Below are 20,800 nucleotides of genomic sequence, written 5' to 3'. Positions count from 1 at the left end.
TCAGAAATAGCACTGCCTTTACTTCCTAGAGATTATTGGTTTAAAGCAAACTTGAATTAATTCAGTATTCACATGATGCCTCAGGGCCAGCACAGCATAGTGACAACATGGTAATGCAACAAGATTGAAGATTATTCCCAATAAATAATGATGTGTCAACTTGCATGAGGAGAGGAACAACTGAATATATTTGTGCAAGGGTGCGCTGTGGATGACGATGTGACAATGATCAGTGATGATCTTACCTGCCCTCCACTGTGGTGGAAGCCAAAGACTGGTCCCCTGTAGTCTGAGTGATACCCATGGCAGAGTTCTGCACGTTGCCTAGTCTGTCTCCAGAGGCAGCAGTGGACGCAGAAGCTGGGCTGTAATCAGAATGGTCAGTGCCAGTTGACATCTGCTCCCCTTGGACCTGTGTGCGTATTAAAATAAACACATATATAAACACGCAGTTATGCTCCCGAGTCAGAGAGAAGGTGAAACTCAGTACTGAAACTAACCAGAGAATGAATCCAAGTCCAGCAAACCAAAATCCAAACTGTGCCAGGTCAAACTAAACGTGGCCAATGACAACATTGAAATATGTTATGAGTGTTTGAAGGAATTAAAACCCTCTTTATTAAAACATTAATAAGTATACTTAAAAGGATTATGAAGAACACAAGTAAAATACGAACTTTTTTTTAATAATCAGGTCACATTCTGGTAACAGCTTCACATGCAGAGTTGACCTAATGTGCATAATTCTGGTAGTGTATCAATGTTTGCAAGTATACATTTCAGCAGATGGCTGCAACACCAGGGAGCCTGGTGTGTAGAGCTCTGCTCCCTCACCCGAGACAGGTCCAAATGTGGCCAACTGACACCCGCTCAACAGCACAACAGATGAAGTATTCAGCTCCTTCAAAATTCCGTCTGGATTTGCAACGCAAATTTTAAATAAGTCACAACAAAACTAGAATGAAGATTTTGCCCTCCAACACATGGATTCGGCGGTAAAAGGCTTAGAGGAAATGCAAAATGGTGAATTCAGAAGATTGTGGAACCTAAATGCCCCATTGTAACTGTGCTGTGCAGTAACAACCCTCTTCCATAAACTGCATGAAGCCCGATTTCATCCATTATTTCATGCAAAGTCTGTTGGAAAAAAAACTCAACTAGTTACTGGTGAAACTGCCAGGCTTTATCTTGATGCAAGATGCCTCTTGCACGGGGAATGCCACAAAGCCACCCTAGAATAGTAGCACATCTCCCCAGCTTCAACTTGTCGCCTTCCCAAACGACTGAGAGATAGAACATAGAACAGTACAACTCACGATGTCTGTGCCAAACATGATGCCAAGACCATATTATATCTACCTGCTTATAGTCCCTGTCCTTTCACCCCCTGCTTGGCTATATAGCAAATAGCCTCTGAAAGTCCACTAACATATCTGCCTCAACCACCAAACCTGGCAGGGCATTCCAGGCATTCACCACCCTCTGTGTAAAACAAATGCCCTGCACACCATCTTTAAACTTTATCCCTCACACTTTAAATCTATTCTCTCTAGAATTTGATTATTCCATCCTGGGAAAGAGGTTCTGCTCTATCAAAGCCTCTCAAATTGTATCAGATCTCCTCACAACCTTCGGCATTCCAGTGAAAACAATCCAAGTCTGTCCAACCTCTCCCTGCAATTAATACCCCCTCCACATTTGATCTCCCAAAGTACAACCACCTTGCAATTGTTCGGATTAAACTCCATCTGCCCTTTCTCCGCCCATTTCTGTGGTTGATCTGTATCCCACTATAAACTTTGACAGTCTTCATCGTAATCTGCGACCCTGGCAATCTTGGTTTCATCTGCAAGCATAATAATTAACCCGTCTACATTTATGTCCCAGTCATTTTTACATATCACAAAACAGCTGATAGGTCCCGGCACAATTCCTGCGGAGTTCCACTGGTGACAGTCCCCCAACCTGAATATTGTCCTTCCACCAGCATCCTCTGTCTTCTATCAGTATGCCAGTTCCAAATCTATACGACCAAGTCATTATTAACCTTGTTCATTGTAATCATCTGGATCGGCCTACCATAGGGTTCTTTATCAAATGGCTTACTAAAATCCCCTACCCTACACACATCGATCACCTTTGTCACCTTCTCAAAAACTCTATCGTTAGTGAGACACGCCCTGCCTTGTAGTAAGCAATGTTGACTGGCCCTAATTAACTAATTCTCCTCCAAAAGGGAGTAAATACCATCCCAAAGGATCTTCTCCAATAACTTCCGTGCCACGAATGTGAGGCTTACGATTTATAATTCCCTGGATTCTCCCTACTTCCCTCCTTAAATAAAGAAACAACATTAGCTACTCTCCAGTCCTCCAGGAACTCGCCGGTTGCAAGCGAAGATGCAAAGATCTACATCAAGGCTCCGGATATCTTCTCCCGTTGCCTCTTTCAATAACCTGGGATAAATCCCAACAGGTCCCGGATATTTGGGGGGGGGGAGTAAGAAACCAGTGTAAGGTCAGACAGGGTTCAGGGGAAGGGAGTGCGGGAGGAAAAGTAAGGTGAGAGAGAATCTTGTGGGATGGGCGGCAGGGGAAGAGAATGGGGTTAATTTGCAGAAGTTACCTAAAATTGGAGAATTCAACGAGCAATCATATTCCAATTGGGTTGGTGGCTAGTGGAATTCGAGGTGCTCCTCTCCAGTTTGCATGTGGTTCAACTTATGGAGTTGTGGTCATTATCCCCAAAACACACTTCCACTGAAACACCAATCACCTGACCAGGCTCATTTACCATCACTGGTCAAGTATGTTCCCTTTTCAAATGTATCCCTCTTGGATAAACTTCACAAATTCTGCCTTTATCACTGAGCAAATCCCAGTTAATTTTGGGGAAGTTGAAGTCGCCCACTGAGACAACCCTGTTGCTTTGGCATCTTTTGGAAATCTGTCTTCATATCAGTCCCTCTATCTCCAGCTTACTATTCGGGGGCTTATTGTACAATACCATCGAGTGCTTGCACTGTTCTTATTTCTAGGATACATCCACATCGTCTCAGTGGACGAACCTCCCAGTATGTTCTCTCCGAATGCCGCTGTGACTAATAGTCTCCCTGATGAACTCTTCCACATCTTTTGATCTCGTCTGAAGCAACAAAACCCCAGAACATCGAGCTGCCAGTCGTGTCCACCTGATGACCAGGTTTCCACAGAACCTGAAACAAAGGTCCCGTGCACCCTGGCACACTTCGGCATCATTACAGGTCAAGTGTGATTTACACACCCGAGTTCTTTTACCTTCCTCGGGCTGTCCACGTGTGTGGGAGTGATCACAACATTCGTCCCTGAGTGTGCAGTGCTCTCAATGGTAAAGGCCGTTCCTTTCCCAGAATGTGCCGCTGCCTGGTGCTCCTCAAAGCTCCTGGAGAAATTCAAAGAGAAATCAGTTTCCTTTTTTCATTTCAACGTGAAGCAAAATTCGTAGCTGGGTCACACGATCCAGGGCAAGGTCAGTCCCACTCACAACTAGGATCTCTAAAGACATGGATTTCATGCTCACCTTCCAGTCGTGAAATGAGTTTAATTATACAAGTCATTGTAATTGAATTACGCATTCCATTTAAATGTAATACCTCACGGTGCTACTTTGGGACAAGAGATTTTTTCCCCCCCCCAAATTGCAAAGTTCTGCCAGGAATCTTCAAAGAAAGGCTCAGTTGCACATCCACCCTTCCATCCAGCTGCTCCCTTGTCAGTCACAATGCAAGCAAAAATGTACATGCACAAACATTGCAAAATCAAGCTTTTAGCTTCAATTGCATTGGCATTTTATCATAAAATGTTATCAATCTAAATGCCTGTCCCCATCATCTGTGGGGATTTACAGTAATGCCCCTCAGATCCATAGGAATTTGCACTGATGTCCCTCAAATCCACAGGGATACATGTTCCTCACATTAGGCTGAAAACCTAGGAATCAATTTAGTTTTTTTTGTTTAAACAGTCACGTTGGAATTAATCCAAATAAAACTAAATGCGAAAATTAGCTATTATGGCATAGTGTAATATTTATGGTACGTGGAACATCACCCAGATTGCAATCTAAATTACAGAGAGGTTCATAAGTTATAGGAGCAGAATTAGGCCAATCAGCCCATCATATGAAGGAAGACTGGATAGACTCGGCTTGTACACGCTAGAATTTAGAAGATTGAGGGGGGATCTTATAGAAACTTACAAAATTCTTAAGAGGTTGGACAGGCTAGATGCAGGAAGATTATTCCCGATGTTGGGGAAGTCCAGAACAAGGGGTCACAGTTTAAGGATAAGAGGGAAGTCTTTTAGGACCGAGATGAGAAAATCATTTTTTACACAGAGAGTGGTGAATCTGTGGAATTCTCTGCCACAGAAGGTAGTTGAGGCCAGATCATTGGCTGGATTTAAGAGGGAGTTAGATGTGGCCCTTGTGGCTAAAGGGATCAGAGGGTATGGAGAGAAGGCAGGTATGGGATATTGATTTGGATGATCAGCCATGATCATATTGAATGGCGGTGCAGGCTCGAAGGGCCGAATGGCCTACTCCTGCACCTATTTTATATGTTTCTATCAAGTCTACTCCACCGTTCAATCATGGATGGTCTATCTTTCCCTTTCAATCCCATTCTCCTGCCTTCTCCCAATAACCCCTGATGAATGAAGTTCGATGATGCTCTGAACACTCAATGGAAACTGAATGGATTCAATGGAAACTATCACAGGATTCCAAACTCTCTAGCCCTTCCTTCACTGGTAGGGCAGACATGGATGGGATATGACTGAGGGAGGAAAATTAAACTCCAAAGTCATTTGCTGACTGAAACCATTCAGTAACTAAGAACCAGTTGTTGCAGCATCTCACCTTTGGTTGGCCTCCATCTCCAGCAACGCTGACAAAACTGAAGTCCCCTTTTTCCCAAGTTGGGGACCCGCTGGTTCGGTGGGATAGCTTGATAGGGAGCCTGTCACCTGCAGGCCTTTAATAGGGGCTGCCTTCTGAAATGGAGAGGAACATCTGTGTTAATTGAACATCGTGCAGAGTCATTGTCGGGAAAGCTCCAGTTACAGCGAACAAGAGGTCGGGTAAAACTGGGTGAGAATCAGTCTCAACAAAAAAACAAAAAACACGGGTGAAAGGCATAGCCCAGGTTTGCTATTTGCTTGCTGGCAATTCTGAATCTGTGCAGACAAAACCATTAAGTGCTTGGAATTCAATAGGTTTGATTAGGATAAGAAAATCAAAGGGCTTGAGCTATCAGGAGAGTCTGGATAGATTTTGATTGTTTCCCCTGGACCGATGGAGGCTGAGGGGGTGATTATATAGTTCAATCAAAATATGAGGGGCATGTACAAGGTAAATGGTCTCATTTTTCAGAGAAATCATGTACAGGACTGTTTCCATGCTGTATGACTAGGACTGGGTGGAAGATTGCAACCTTCACGTGGGTCCGCCTTGTTTCAACGAATGCAATCAACCCAGCGTGCACAATCAAATAAAATCAAATAGAACAAGTTGTCCTACAACTTTAGGCTGTGCACACCATACGCAAGAAGAAGACGACTCTAGGACTGGTTACTTAATGCTTTCGGTTACAGGATTTTCACACAAGAGATCTGGGGCAGTGTGAGGAGGTGGTGGGGGGAGTGGGGCGAGCTGAAGCGTGGAGAGGTGGGAGCTGTGAGGAAGAGATGTGTGGGAGGAGGCGGGAGGAGTTGAAAGCTGTGAGAAGTGATGATCTGTTAAAAGGATCATCGCATGAGGCTGTTTGGACTGAAATGAGGAATAAAAACGGGATGTTCAGATGCTGGTTTAAACCAAAGATATACAGAAAAAGCTGGAGTAACTCGGCAGGTCTCGTGACAGCATCTCTGGAGAAAAGGAATAGGTGGCGCCATCAAGCCCACTGATCGATTGTCTAAACTCTGCTGCTTGAGTCAGCAGCTGCCAGCTATTGGTGCTCGGGTAGGGAGCGATGGGACAGCCTCACCCGTATAATCCTGTCAGACCGATGCCTTCTCCGAATCCGATTCAAACCCTCCACGAATCGAATGAAGCCGTCTAGCAGCTGCCACTCCTCCTGGTCCGAGCGCAGCTTCTCCCCGTAAACGTCACAGTGGCTCTCGCCCTCCGTGATCCGCTTTGTGGCCGTGACGCAGGCCGGCAGCAGCAGGAACCTCGTGCGCCAGAACTTCAGCGACTCGATCAAACTGAGGAGCACAAGATCATAAGAAAGGGGAGAGGCTATGCAGCACCTCGCCACCATTCACTGGAGCAGCACATCCCTCACCCCGTGCACGCTTCCTTCAATTCCTTGCGCCAAAGGGTTTCTCACCACACCTTTGATGTCCTCTATGATGGGGCACCCACAGCGTAAGATTCACATCCCACAGGAGACATTCCCCATCTTAGTTGTAAATTGCTGATCTTTTTGCTGGACTACCTTGGACTTCTCTCCCCAATCCACTCCAAGATTGGACCTTTGCTTCCAACTATTTCCAGCCGCCTGTGAATCTTGTGAGTTTCAGCGGGATCCACCTCTCATTCGTCCAACGTCCTATCCATGTCAGGTCTTTCTTCTCAGTTTCTCCTCGGCTCAGGAAGCAGACTGGTAAATCCATTTGGCACTGCCACCAACATAAGGAGGCCAACACCAATGTTGACTTGCAGCAAAACTTCCTTACGCCTAAACACCAATTTCCTTGCAACAAAGACCAACGTACCATCTGACTTACAACTTATTTTGCCATCTCCACACACCGCAGTATGTTTCCAAGTATCAACATACCAAAATCCCTCGGGACAGCCACATTTATTAAACTCTCACCATTTACAAAATGCTAGGTACACAAAAATGCTGGAGAAACTCAGCGGGTGCAGCAGCATCTATGGAGCGAAGGAAATAGGTAACGTTTCGGGCCGAAACCCTTCTTCAGACTGATAGGGGGTGGCGGGGAGAAGGAAGGAAAAGGGAGGAGGAGGAGCCCGAGGGCTGGGGGATGGGAGGAGACAGCTCGAGGGCTAAGGAAGGGGAGGAGACAGCAAGGGCTAGCAAAATTGGGAGAATTCAATGTTCATGCCCTTCGGATGCAGGCTCCCCAAGCGGAATACGAGGTGCTGTTCCTCCAATTTCCGGTGTTGCTCACTCTGGCAATGGAGGAGACCCAGGACAGAGAGGTCGGATTGGGAATGGGAAGGGGAGTTGAAGTGCTGAGCCACCGGGAGGTCAGGTAGGTTGTTGCGGACCGAAACGATCGCCCAACCTCCGCTTAGTCTCACCGATGTAGATCAGCTGACATCTAGAGCAGCGGATGCAGTAGATGAGGTTGGAGGAGATACAGGTGAACCTCTGTCGCACCTGGAACGACTGCTTGGGTCCTTGAATGGAGTCAAGGGGGGAGGTAAAGGGACAGGTGTTGCATTTCTTGTGGTTGCAATGGAAAGTGCCCGGGGAGGGGGTGGCACGGGAGGGAAGGGAAGAATTGACCAGGGAGTTGCGGGGGGAGCGGTCTTTGCGGAAGGCAGACATTGGGGGAGATGGGAAGATGTGGCGAGTGGTGGGGTCACGTTGGAGGTGGCGGAAATGACGTAGGATTATTTGTTGTATGTGACGGCTGGTGGGGTGAAAGGTGAGGACTAGGGGGACTCTGCCCTTGTTGCGAGTGCGGGGATGGGGAGAGAGAGCAGTGTTGCGGGGTATGGATGAGTCCTTGGTGCGAGCCTCATCTATGGTGGAGGAGGGGAATCTCCGTTCGCTGAAGAATGAGGACATTTCAGATGCCCTGGTTACAAAATGCTCTTTGCTTTCATCGCCTTCCAGCCAAAACATATAATCTCAATTTCCTGCTTTACACTTGAACGCTACATTTAAGGCCACTATTTAACCTGTCTATATCCCTTGGCAATGAAAGTTCACCAAATGGTGCACGGGACTTCAGATTCCCACCTTCAGGGGAAATAACAGGGTAGATGTCGAGATGTTTGCAGCAGTGGGAGAATCTCAAATGAGGATACATCTTTATGTGATTAGGGGGTGGTCATTCACAACTGAGGCGTGTGTGGGAACTGCTTCTAATTTCTTATTCAAGTTTTACCGGGAATTTCACTGGCTTTAATGTTTAGTGCCATGAGTGACATAGGCCGATGCTAGTGCTGAACTGAGTGGAAAAACATGATGTCCTCGCCCTGGCTGAGAGATGGGGGGGGGGGTGGGACCATAGCAGAGAGGGACTCCTTCCTCGGGTTGCACAGCTGGGGTGGGTGGCTTGCGGGGACACATACCTGAAATCCTCGGAGCCTGAAGAGCAGATGTACTGATCCAGATAATTCCATTTGTACTCCTCCAGCCGCTCGTGGGAGAACTCCACCCAACAGGACACAAACTCTATGCTGGAATGTGGGGGGCAGAGGCTGTAACTGTACTGGATCTGAGCCGATTCATACGGGTACCTGAAGGAGACAAGTATGGTCAGAGTCAGATCAATGTTCTTCCCAGTTGAGGCATGTCCTCATTCTCCAACCCCACCCCCTCCCAAGCTTTGCTAGAATAAGGAACAAACAGCAATAGGATTTGATGGATTATAAACACGTTTTTTTGACCTTCACATCATTTTCTAACTCTCTTCTCTCCTCAACATGGTAAAATACAAGGCAACATTAGCGAGTCGTCCGAGTTTCCTGGATGATGTAGTACTCTCGCTGCTTCGGTGGGAAACCATTCCAAATGGTCTACTACTCTTCCCTCTGTGCATTTCTATTACGTCAAATCTCCTGTCTCCGCACTGCTCTGCAGTTCCCCAGTCAATTTTTCCTCAATACACATTCCCTAAAAAACACACACTGAATCATCCAAATTACACCCACTAACTATGTCCCCCATGGTTTGTAAAGATTTCCCGTGCCGTTAAAGTGGTGTTGCAAAGAACCCAAATGCCACAGACAACTAGGTAACAAGAAGGCAGAGGGTCTGTTTTGGAGTTGACCAAGGGCAGAGTGAAGCAAGGGAGCCCCATCTGCACAGACAACAATTAAGAATCTTGGAGTGCAGGGAGCGTAGAAAGGCCTTCAATATCAACATTCAATTGGAAGATGGCATCCGATCAGAAACATTCGCACGTGACATTAGTGCAGCAACTTGGATCATGCCTCCCAGGGCTGAGAGTCGTTTAATGAGTTATTATTTTAATTAAAAATATCTAAAGCACGGTACTGAAGAAGGGTCTCGACCTATTCCTTCGCTCCATAGATGCTGCCTCACCCGCTGAGTTTCTCCAGCATTTTTGTCTCTCGATTTTTCCAACATCTCCAATTCTTTCTTAAATCACGGTACTAGTGAGCACACAAGACTGGCGATGGAACACAGGGGCATGATATATCATAGTTCAAACATGCTTTATTGGTTGCAGTGTGCTTTGGGATGTCCCAGGGTTGCAATGGCTCCATTTAAATGCCAGTTATTGTGCTCTTTATCTTTTTAGAAATACAACACAGTTATTTCACAACAAGGGCAGCATCCAGCTTATGCAAACACAACAACCTCACAGATCCATGCTCAGCTGAGATTCTTGCTGCTGAAGCCATCATCCTTGCCTCATTTCACTTGGTTCACACCAACCCAAGTCCTGCACCACATATTAAGAGTGGGTAATGCCGCGACCTGGGTAAAGGGTACATGTTGCCCCAGATCTACACTCATTCACAACTTCAGGTTGTGATTTCACTTAACTTTAACGAAAGTTAGAACAGTGCTTACTGTTTGTTGATCAAACCACCCAGACACTAGGCAGGTTAACGTCTGACTGGAGCCCTTACATACCACTTACTTGGGTAAGTAGCGAGTGACAGTGATTATCTTGTCCTTCAGACAGACCTTGTGGAAGGTGCGCCCCATGCTCAGCCAGTATGAGATCTCCTCCTCTTCCAGCTTGTTCCTGGACACCAGGCCTGCAGGTACAGCGAATAAACCAGTGATTACACATCGCCACTGAAGAGAGCCATCAGGTGAACCCGCAAAGTGCTGGTGTTAATTAACACCTTGCAGTTGGCAGTGGCATCCAAGCAGAGTCATGGACGAAAGAGATCAATCTGATCCCAGTGGTGGCTCCGGGAGATATGAGAGTTGGAGACGCCCCCCCGGACAGGCTTGGTTTGTGGCTGGAGGGGTCAGCAGATTTCTTCACCTAGCTGGTACTTCCGTTTTCATCATGAGCTTGGTGAACATACCCACTATCCCAGCATGAGTAGATGATTAATAATTTGAGCTCAGAGTCCCCACTGACTTATTGAAGAACCTATTCTCCCTGGCACCTGTCACTTCCCAGACTTAAGACTTTTTTTCATGCATGAGAGCCTAGAGGTTAAGGGGTACTGATGTAGAACAGGCATGGCGAGAGCGATCGACTCAAATTGGGTTACAGGGTGCTAGGTTGTCCCAGACAGGGAAGCACTTGATTTTCATTCTGTGTGGCTGAAATAGACCATAGAACAGTATAGCATAGAAACAGACTCATCCGCCCACAATGTCCTCTGCCGAACAATATGTCAAGACAAACATTTAGCTGCCTGCACATGATCCATATCCCTCCGTTCTTAGCATATCCATGTGCGTATCCAAAAGCATCTTACATGCCACTAACTTACCGGCCTCCACCATTACCACCCATGGCAGTGCATTCCTTGCCCCGCATATCTCCTTTAAACTATACCCCCTAGTATTGCCCATCGAGTGAGTAACGCGAGTGACCGGCTACCCTATTTATGTATTTCATAATTTTATATACATCTATCAGGTCTTACCTCAACCTTGGATGTTCCAGAGAAAACAATAGAAAAGTCTTTCCAAACTCTCCTTGTAGCTAATAACTAGTCTGCTCAAATCCAGGCTTCATTCTGGTAAACCTCCTCTGCACCCTTTCCTAAGCCTCCACATTGTTCCTGTAATGATGCAACCAGACTTGTATGCAATACTCCAAATCCAGCCTAACTTAGTCATATAATGCCACATCATGTGTTCCTGACACTCATACTCAATGCCTTGACCAATGAAGGCAAGCATACCATATGCCTTCTCTACCATTCTAAAGTGAAGTTATTCTTCTCTGCAATACCTGGAATCAGGCGAGGAGTTAAGATCATTACAGTATGATGCCGTGAGACCAGAACATTGATGTGCAAGTGATAAAGTAACTTGGCCACTGCCAGAAAGTGCTGCTGGTTTCAGATGCTCAAGCTCCTGGAGATGGATCAGTGCAGGGAGGAACTAAGTGGAACTAGGGCGTGAATTTACTGACAGCTTCTATAACCTGCAGCCAGAGGACAGAACACTGTCTCAGCACCCCAGTCCTGGACCAGACTGGGCCTCAGCTAGAGGCTCACCGATGGTGGGCACTTTCTGTCAACATCTTTACCTGATACACAAAATGGGAGGAGGTAGGCATTCGGCCACTCAAGTCTATTCTATCAGAGACTGTGGCTGATCCAATTCCATCTAGCTGCAGTAACCCTTCACCCCTTGAAATTCAAGAATCCGCCTGAAAAATATTCAAAGACTCTGTTTCCACTGAACTCAAAAGACTCGTGACCTTCACAGAGAAACTAAATTCACCCCACATCTGTCTCAAATGTGCAACTCCTTATTTCAAAATGGTGGTCGCGAGTTGTAGATTCAACCACATGAAAAAGCAACACCCTGTCTGGGCCCCACCAGGATCATCTATGTTTCCCTTGAACATTTTTCTCCCACGTTCTTTTCTCAGGTGCCAAACTCTTCCTGATAGAGCCGGTGTTTCACAGCTCCATCGACCCAGGATCCACTCTGACATGTGGATTTTCCTCGGGTGCCCCTGGAAAGTCAACTGACCCCTGTAAATAATCACCTCGTGGTTAGGTGAGGGGTGGGATCGGGGAGGAATGAGAAAGGAATTTGGAAGGAATCGAGTGGGTTCAAAGGAAATGGGTGGTTAATGGGTTGGCATGGACTCTGTGGGCCGAAGGGCCTGCTTCAGGACAGTAGCTCTCTAGTCCATGAGTCTTCCTTTCCTGGCAGTGACAGGACAGGGCATGTTTATAAGCTAACTCCTACACCCCATCAATCAGCAATCCGTTGCCTGCTGGCTCAACTGATGACCATCTCCAGGCTTCTCCGCAGTGTGGTCAGTGGAGCTGCAACCCGCACCAACTCACTTCTCCTGCCTGCCCCCAGGGAACAGCAGAGCTGTGAGAGAATCTGCCAACAGTGAACTGTTCCACAGTGGCCGGGACCGAGCGCTTGTTGCCCCACCTCCAATATACAGTCTTGTAGGTGAACCACAGGTGACGCGGATCACCATGTCAGTGAGGATCCAGCGAGGCTACTTACCTCGTGTGTAGAGGGGGCTGCTGCTGAGGGGGGCCGGGGCAGCGGTGGTGGTCAGCTTGTTCTTGGGCTGCACGATGATCTGGTAGCCCTGCATGAGCCGCTGGCAAATAAACTCCTCAAACACCTGCTGGCCGGACATTATTGGACCATCCTCATCTCTCCTGAAGTGACCAGAACAAACGGATCAGAAAACGCTTCACCCTCTTCCCCCTCCGCAATGCACGCACCACCTGCACCGACAAGAGGGTGGGAACCCACAAAACCCTGGGCAAGGAGAAAACTAGTGGGCAATCCACCCGCAAGGAGATCCATGCTCTCCGTTTTATTTTTTTCTTTTGCACTACCTGGTGTATGTATGTATGGCGTGATTCGCCCAGATACCCCTGCACCGTGGTACACAACACAAAACTAAACTAAAACCATTACCAATCTCTCATCCTTTGCTGCTATCTCGTCTGAATGCGTCTCCTCTCTGTGAGCTCCATCACCGAGCCTGCCCACCCGCTAGTATCAAGGAAGCCCTGCTCATCAATCAATCAATCAAGATTTATTCATCACATACACAATAACAATAAAGTGCAGTGAAATGAATTTGCCAGCAGCGGTACAATAAAAAAAGAACACACAATACACAATATACATTTAACACAAACTTCCACCACAGCACGCTTCACTGTGGTGGAGGGCACAAAGCATCGTCCTCCACTCTCCCCCGCGGTCGGGACAGCAATCTCCGCAGTCGCCGAAGCGGGCGGCCAGATGACAGGCCGGTCTCGTCTGGAAGGCAAGTCCCGATGGCTTGCCATTTCTCTCCATTGTCACTGACCCACATGACTGTGTCAGATTCCCCGGGATGGTCGTTGTGGTGTTATACAGCTCTCCAACTCGGGACACCGTGGCCCATCACAAAGCACTTCTGCTCCTCAATCCCTTTGGCCACCTCTTTAAACTCAGGGAGTCGGACACCCTCATCCACAGGTTAGCACCACAAACTCGACTGCTGTGCAACCAAGCCAGGGCTGGTGGTGTGCGAACCCCTGCTTCTGTGCACCACCTCTCTCAGACCAGGTGCTGCCATTGTCACACTCCTCACAGTCACCAGGGGCGGAAGGGCAGCAAGCTACAGACAGCAGCAAGTTAATGAGAAATGACCAGGTGCAAATCTGGCGAGTGTTATCCGTCCTCACTGGAAGGAGCAGATGCACTGGGGGGTGATTCCACACGCCGTGGAATTGCACCATGAGTACCTTGGTTTGGACACCCCCCCCCGGTCACTGGTCCAGCTACAGCTGGGACTGAGGTGCCTCCTCCCCTTCTATCGCTATGTTGCAGCCACAGTCAAGTATATTAGAGACAGCACACACAGTAGGTTGAAGCGCAGTGGGCTCAACATGGATATGATGGGCCGAAGGGCCTGTTTCTGTGCTGTGAGTCTCGATGACTGCTCCCTACTTCATTATAAAGCACAAGCCATTCACCCTCTGCCAACATATCAGCAAATATCCACCGGGAACAGACAGGGCCGTGAACTGCTCTTAATATAAAGCTGCTGAAGTGTATCAAACTGCTGCAGCTGCTGCTGAACAAGCGCCTGTCACTCTCTCATGGGTGCTCCTGGGATACGAGCGATTCAACCCTCCCCCTGCAAGAGCGAAAGGCAAGAAAGTGAACCCTGGCTGCCTGGAGCATTGCCTTCAGGATTTAACCCACGATGACCAGGACTTGCAGTGTGTGTGGGGATATCCCTGCTGTGGGACCTGAAACGTCACCCATTCCTTCTGTCCAGAGATGCTGTATGTCCCGCTGAGTTACTCCAGTATTCTGTGTCTATCTTTGGTACATTTGACAGGCTGGAGCTGCGGTGTCTGCACAACAGCGACTGGTCTTCCCAACCCTCATTGCTTCTGATGGTGTGAGGTATGAATGGGGCCACACATTCACCGATGGCACAGGCTCCGAATTGATGCTCGATCCCAGAGACTGCAGCACATTATAAAAAAATGACAACTGTCGTGCTCAGCTCCCCTCTCACAAGCACAGGACAAATACACCAATGTGAAGGACAGGCTGTTACTCTGAGGATCTGCAAGATTTTGGTAAACATGACCAACATAGTGGGAGGATTTGATGACACCTGCATAGGCTGCCTTTGTCAAGAGACTTTGCTCAGGAGGGAGAATTTTACTGGCTGCCGGAGTTGACAGGAATGTGCAGAAGGCATCAGACTCTGTCCAAAACCGGCTGAGGTGTGGGACGTTCAAAGCGCAGGTAAGATCACAATCTTGAAGATTGGGGCGTGAAGAGCTGCCCCCAGTAAACCACAGAATCAAATGTCACATCATTTGCTTCAAATGCAGTGCATTCTCACTTCACAGTGAAGCCTCAAAATGACTTCCAACCCCAACTCCCCCCACCCTCACTTTGCTTGTCAGAAGCTGCTACATCGCTGCCATCTGCTGGAGTGAACAGGAGCTCCTGGTGAATCATCACCTGCAGTTCAAAACACAGAAACTGTGGTCTGAGACAGTTTTCCCTGCCAAAATCCACTCCCCAGATTGTAAACACATCAGGCAGGTCAGCTCATTTGTCTTCACTCTGCTGAAAGTAGGAATTTTAGTGGTATTTTTAGCATAAAGCAGACCATTCACTGGCACGAGTTACCAAGCTAGTGGGGAATTATTACATTTGTGAAAATCATCACTTACTATATGTAATCCGTACTCCACCCAACCACCAGTCGTCAGTCCACACCACCTTCAGTACAAGATGTGTTATATCTGTATCACACCCCAATACTACACCCTCTTTTCACCATTTTATACTCATTTGAGTATAAGAGCAGGGAGGTTCTACTGCAGTTGAGACCACACCTGGAGTATTGCGTACAGTTTTGGTCTCCTAATCTGAGAAAAGACATTTTTGCCATAGAGGGAGTACAGAGAACGTTCACCAGACTGATTCCTGGGATGGCAGGACTTTCATATGAAGAAGAAACTGGATAGACTCGGTTTGTACTCGCTAGAATTTAGAAGATTGAGGGGGGGGATCTTATAGAAACTTACAAAATTCTTAAGGGGTTGGACAGGCTAGATGCAGTAAGATTATTCCCGATGTTGGGGAAGTCCAGAACAAGGGGTTACAGTTTAAGGATAAGAGGGAAGTCTTTTAGGACCGAGATGAGAAAATCATTTTTTACACAGAGAGTGGTGAATCAGTGGAATTCTCTACCACAGAAGGTAGTTGAAGCCAGTTCATGGGCTAGATTTAAGAGGGAGTTAGATGTGGCCCTTGTGGCTAAAGGGATCAGGGGGTATGGAGAGAAGGCAGGTATGGGATATTGATTGGGATGATCAGCCATTGTCATATTGAATGGCCGAATGGCACCTATTTTCTATGTTTCTATCCCATTCCTCCATTTTATTGTTTAAAGCCACACATCTCTTTGGTAGAGCTGGCATTACACCAAGCTTCTACATACAGACCCTCACAAATTAAATAACATTTTAACCTGATCCATTTGTGGAAGTGAAGTGGTTACTTTTAATATTGTAATATAGACCATAGAGCAAAAAAAAACGGGCCCTTCAGCCCATGGAGTTTAGGCTGACCATCCATTTTGACTACAAATGGGTTTTGCCAATTCTTTTGTGTGGCCAAGAATTATGATGGTATTGTTCTGATTCTGTTCTAGCTCTTTTGCTGTTAAAACCAATTTGACTTTGGGGATCTCCAGCTTGTCGGTCAAGGCGTCTCCTTCCACTCTCCTGACGTCATTCACCAAATGTGTTCCCCCTTTGCTGTAAGTTCTGCATTTTAAGATCCAAACTCCAGTGAATTGACACTGGGACACAGATGCTCTTTCTGCATATTTCATATCCAATATCAGGAATTCAAATACTTCATGTTGTTTTTTGCATTCTCAGATTAAGCAGACACACAAGTACTGTAATTCAATTTGTGATGCAGAGTGGCCAATGATAATGGCCAACAGTAATAATAATAAAAACTTTATTACAGACTCGAGGTCCAGACAAGGGGCAACATTACATAGAAATGCATTACATATTAAAAAATATCATAAGTACATATAAAATCTTAGTATATCACTTATAAAAGCACCATAAATTATATATTTTTTAAAAAAACACGATACATGAATTAAAAATTCAGATTAAAAGAATGATCAATGTCCTACAACGAGACAACGATACCAGTGTCTCCACAGCTGGGATTCGTAGCGTGTAGTGCTAACCCTTATGTTTGACAAGTAACTGCTACACTACGTTAAACCTCAAGCAACAGTCCAGACCCTTTTCTGAATTACGTACCCACTCCCCAGACACATCGTCTGTGTCGTTACACCCCGCCCGATATCTGCCAGTCTCTCGCTGCCTAACAGCAGTAACTGCAAAGACAAATTTAAAGAAGGGGAAGAATGTACTCCATACCTGTCAACGTCAGTCTCTGGGAGGAGATCGTAACAGCCTTCAGTGTAGTCATTCTGTAAACTCTGCCGGTCTGGGAAGTAGTCTGTAGTGAGTGGCAAGCAGGCAGGTGTGGTGAGAGATTTCCAGTCAACACCCACTGTGCAACAGAAACTGGGCACTACAGGAGGAGCAGACAGCATCAGAACTTCAGCCATCAGAAAATCAATTGGACACCAAATTCCACGAGAGGAAGGGTGGGGAAGGGTGGAAAATAAAGCCATTGATTGAGCAGAAAGGAAGAGTGAAAAGAGAAAAATAAAAATTAGCTGTTAAAAAAATTCCTGTATCCAAATTTAACATGCATTTATATTATGCAAAATTTGACAGCAATATCACAACACAAAGGTAACACATTAGTAACTGTTAAGTAGATAAATTAAATGGGTAGTTTTCAAAACAAGGGAAGGGATCATTTGTTTATTGATCATATTTTTCATCCATTGTTAAAAATTAGCAGGATTGGGGTCACTAGGTAATGTGAGGTTTCACTGTGAATGCTACATTCAACACATACATAATACAGGCAGGCGAAGGAGCAGATCACATACCATGCCACTAAGTCTCAGAGCAGGAACAGGGGGAACAAAAAAATAAGAGCAGAAATCAAAGTGGGAAGTAAAATAAAAACAGTACGAAATCCTGCAAATTCTAACATTATCCTCAGAGAACCTTGCTCTGTTCCTCCTGCTGTACCAGGAGTCACATGGAAACTTCTCTCCATCGATATCAGCAAACAAATGTTTAAATTGTTAATCAAGTAACAAATATCTGTCCCCGTTCCCCATCAGGTGATGATTGCACAGAGTGCTGCTTACGTTAGACCACAAAAGATTATGTTGGAGTTAAGACATAGTCCATGCATCTGGTCATTGTTATTTGTTACATTTTGTTTGATTTTACAAATGTTCAGACCAAGTGCACCTTGTTTATCCGTTCGATTTGTCTTCCCCTTTTCTCAAGCTACGTCTCTCACTGGGTTTCTGTTCCATGGTCAAGAACCGGCTGCAGAATCCAGGTCAAATCGCCACTCCCATCCAGCAAGTCTGGACAGCCCATGTCAGCAGTGTACTCCAGGAAAACAACCTTGAATTTTCCCAAACCCAGTAACTACCAGTCAGTTTACACTCAAGGCCAATATAGGTTTTATGGACCTGATGAGCCCATTCTATGCTGCAAACATTCCATGTTTGTCAAAATCTATCTACAAAACTGTTGTCCCTCAGTTCTGGACCACTTTAGTGAATCTTCTGAACCCTAGCTGAAAGTGTGGCACCCAGAATTCACTCAAGTCCTCTCACTGAGGTTATGGAGTCTGGTACTCCCACAGACTCACTGCCCAAATGGACACACTGTAGAGCAGTCAGAGTCTGCCGATCTGGCTGATCTGCTTCCCACAGCCTCACGCCCATCCCCGCAAACACCCACAACCCTTCACAAGCATGCTCCTGTGGCAGCCCTGGGACCATAAGTTATAGGGTCATACCGCACACAAACAGGCCCCTCATCCCAACTCATCCATGCCTACCTAGATGCCTACTTAGGCTAATCCCATTTGCTTCAATTTGGTCCATATCCCTGAGGAACGTTCAAACCCAAGTACCTGTCCAAATGTCTTTTAAACATTGTAACTGTGCCTGTCCCTGCCGCCTCCTCTGGCACTTTGTTCCATGTACCCATCACCCTGTGTGTGGAACCTGCCCTTTAAATTTTACCCCACTCGCCTTAATCTTGGGCCCTCTAGTTTTAAACTCCCCTACCTTGGGAAAAAGACTGTCTATCCTATCTATCATATAAACGTCCACAGGGTCACCCCTCAGTCTCTTACATTCCAGTGACAACAAGCCCCATCTGTCCAATCTTCTGCATTCTCTCAATAACTACCATGCCCTTCCTCTGTGGCTGGAGCCAGAAGACCAGTGAGAGAGCTTGGCTGTATCAGAAGAAAGAAAATCAGAAATAGCAAACACACTGTGCACAATTTTTAGTGTCATTAAGCGTTACTTAAAGAAAATCTGTAAGTAAGATACAAGGCATAATCTGACGAGACAAGACAACCAACAATGAATGAAAATAAAACATTTACAATGCAGTTTCCTCTATAGTTTCCTCTATATTTTCTTCGAACCGAATATCTGACATTTCCCCCTGGGGCGGCACGGTGGTGCAGCTATAGAGTTGCTGCTGTACAGCGCCAGTGCCCCAGGATCGATCTAGACAATGGGCTCTGTCTGTACAGAGTTTGTACGTTCTCCCCATGACCGCGTGGGTTTTCCCCGGGTGCTCCGGTTTCCTCCCACACTCCAAGGACGTACAGGTCTTTGGAGTGATTTTTCACAAATCAAAAGCTCAGAGGGGGAAAAACATAGATGAGTGTACATTGGAGCTCTGGAGATGGAAAAGGACTGTTCTGTCAACGAGCAGAAGTGGCTCCACTTAGACTTTAGTTTAGTTTAGTTTAGAGATGCAGCACGGAAACAGGCCCTTTGGCCCATCGGGTCCACGCCGACCAGCGATCCTCGTGTACTGCCACTATCCTACACAGCAGGGACAATTTACAATTATACAAAGCCAATTGACCTTTGGAGTGTGGGAGAAAACTGGAGAACCCGGAAAAAACCCCACAGGTCATGTACAAACTCCGTGCAGACAAGCACCCATAGTCAGGATCAAATCCAGGTCCCTAGTGCCGGAAAGCACCAACTCTACCGCTGCGCCACCGTGCCGTGTTGGAGTTCTCCAGTTCAGAAGGCTGGCGACAGCCACTCTTTGAGTAGATTAGGCTGAGATAGATTCTGGATTGAAGGGAACCGGTGGATAATGGGATCAGGTGAAAATGTGGGCAAGGCAGCCATGACATTGAAGGTTGGAGCAGACTTGAGACACATGGCAAAGTCCTATTTCCATTTTCTATGTTCCTTGCTTAGACCAGACACTGGGGAGGATGGGGATGGGACAGGATGAAAGCTGCTGATTTGGCCCCAGTTGGTCGGGTGCTGGAGGAAGAAGACGATGGGACAAAATGCAATAAATGAAATCAGATGCACAAGAGCTGGAAAGAGTCTCTTGGTGGGACATTCCTACAACTACCAGCTCTTTTTGCCATTTACTTCCTCTCCTCCCGACCCTCGACCCACACAACTCCATCATTCGACAAGTCTGTCCCTCCACACTTTGGCCGTCTCCTCCATGACTCACTTGGGTCCCGGCCAGTCGAGGAAGTCTCGTAGGATGACGCCTGATTCAGAGGGGTCCCTGCAACAAGCACAGTGATCTTGCAATAAGCCATTCTCCAATCAGAGGTACAGAGTCTTCAAGCACATGCATGGCATAAAAATAAATGCAAGGGTATTGCAACTAGCCACTTCTCAGTGACTTAATTGTGGCCAATCTCTGTACAAGGACAAAGCGCTTTCTACAAACATTAAACTTACAAAACATTCAATCATTTGATGTCATGAAGTTTCTCAATACCGCCTGAAATATTCAGCCTCCCTCAGGGGCAGAGTGGGTGGGGAGGGGGTAGTAGGGGCACGGTGGGAACAGAGGTGGGGCAGAGGGGGGGAAAGCGAGTGACAGTGAGAGAAAGACAGAGCGAGAGAAAGAGAGAGTTTGCAAGAGAGAGAGAGAGAGAGAGCATGCAAGGGAGAAAAAAAAAGAGAGAAAGCAAGAGAGCTAGGAAGAGTGAGAGTGAGAGTGAGAAAGAGAGAGAGAGATAAAGAGAGAGAGAAAGAAAGAGAGGGAAGAGAGAAAGAGAGGGAACGAAAGAGAGAAAAAGAAAAAGAGAAAAGGCGAAAATTAGGAATAGTGAGAAAGTGAAAGGGAAAGAGAAAGCTACAAAGGGAGAAGGAGAGAAAGAAAGAGAAAAAGAGAGAGAGAAAGCAAGATTAATGTGCATTGTTCTGACCTGTGTAGTAGATGATTTATT

At 46.5% G+C, this 20,800-nt stretch overlaps 1 protein-coding gene across 5 annotated transcripts in view; it reads right to left on the bottom strand.

Moving 5' to 3' along the window:
* Window positions 1-20,800, bottom strand: part of depdc5 (DEP domain containing 5, GATOR1 subcomplex subunit) — an 80,699-nt gene that overhangs the window by 21,747 nt on the left and 38,152 nt on the right. For 2 of the 5 annotated variants that reach the window (XR_008725520.1, XM_055655987.1), the window contains exons 24-32: window positions 20,071-20,127; window positions 16,837-17,020; window positions 12,389-12,549; window positions 9,855-9,975; window positions 8,314-8,481; window positions 6,023-6,242; window positions 4,897-5,030; window positions 3,297-3,420; window positions 246-412 (exon numbers count right to left, since the gene is read on the bottom strand). Coding sequence is in view for 4 of the 5 variants with exons in the window: in XM_055655987.1 (XP_055511962.1) it covers window positions 246-412; window positions 3,297-3,420; window positions 4,897-5,030; window positions 6,023-6,242; window positions 8,314-8,481; window positions 9,855-9,975; window positions 12,389-12,549; window positions 16,837-17,020; window positions 20,071-20,127 (1,336 nt within the window). In the remaining variant the exon portion in view is untranslated. Of the gene's footprint in view, window positions 1-245; window positions 413-3,296; window positions 3,421-4,896; window positions 5,031-6,022; window positions 6,243-8,313; window positions 8,482-9,854; window positions 9,976-12,388; window positions 12,550-16,836; window positions 17,021-20,070; window positions 20,128-20,800 lie in introns of those variants that run through there. The other 3 variants (XM_055655988.1, XM_055655990.1, XM_055655989.1) reach the window with 3 other exon arrangements.

This window comes from Leucoraja erinacea, chromosome 25, assembly GCF_028641065.1.
Source record: "Leucoraja erinacea ecotype New England chromosome 25, Leri_hhj_1, whole genome shotgun sequence".
Classification (NCBI taxonomy): domain Eukaryota; kingdom Metazoa; phylum Chordata; class Chondrichthyes; order Rajiformes; family Rajidae; genus Leucoraja; species Leucoraja erinaceus.
This window is presented reverse-complemented; position numbering and strand designations above follow the sequence as displayed.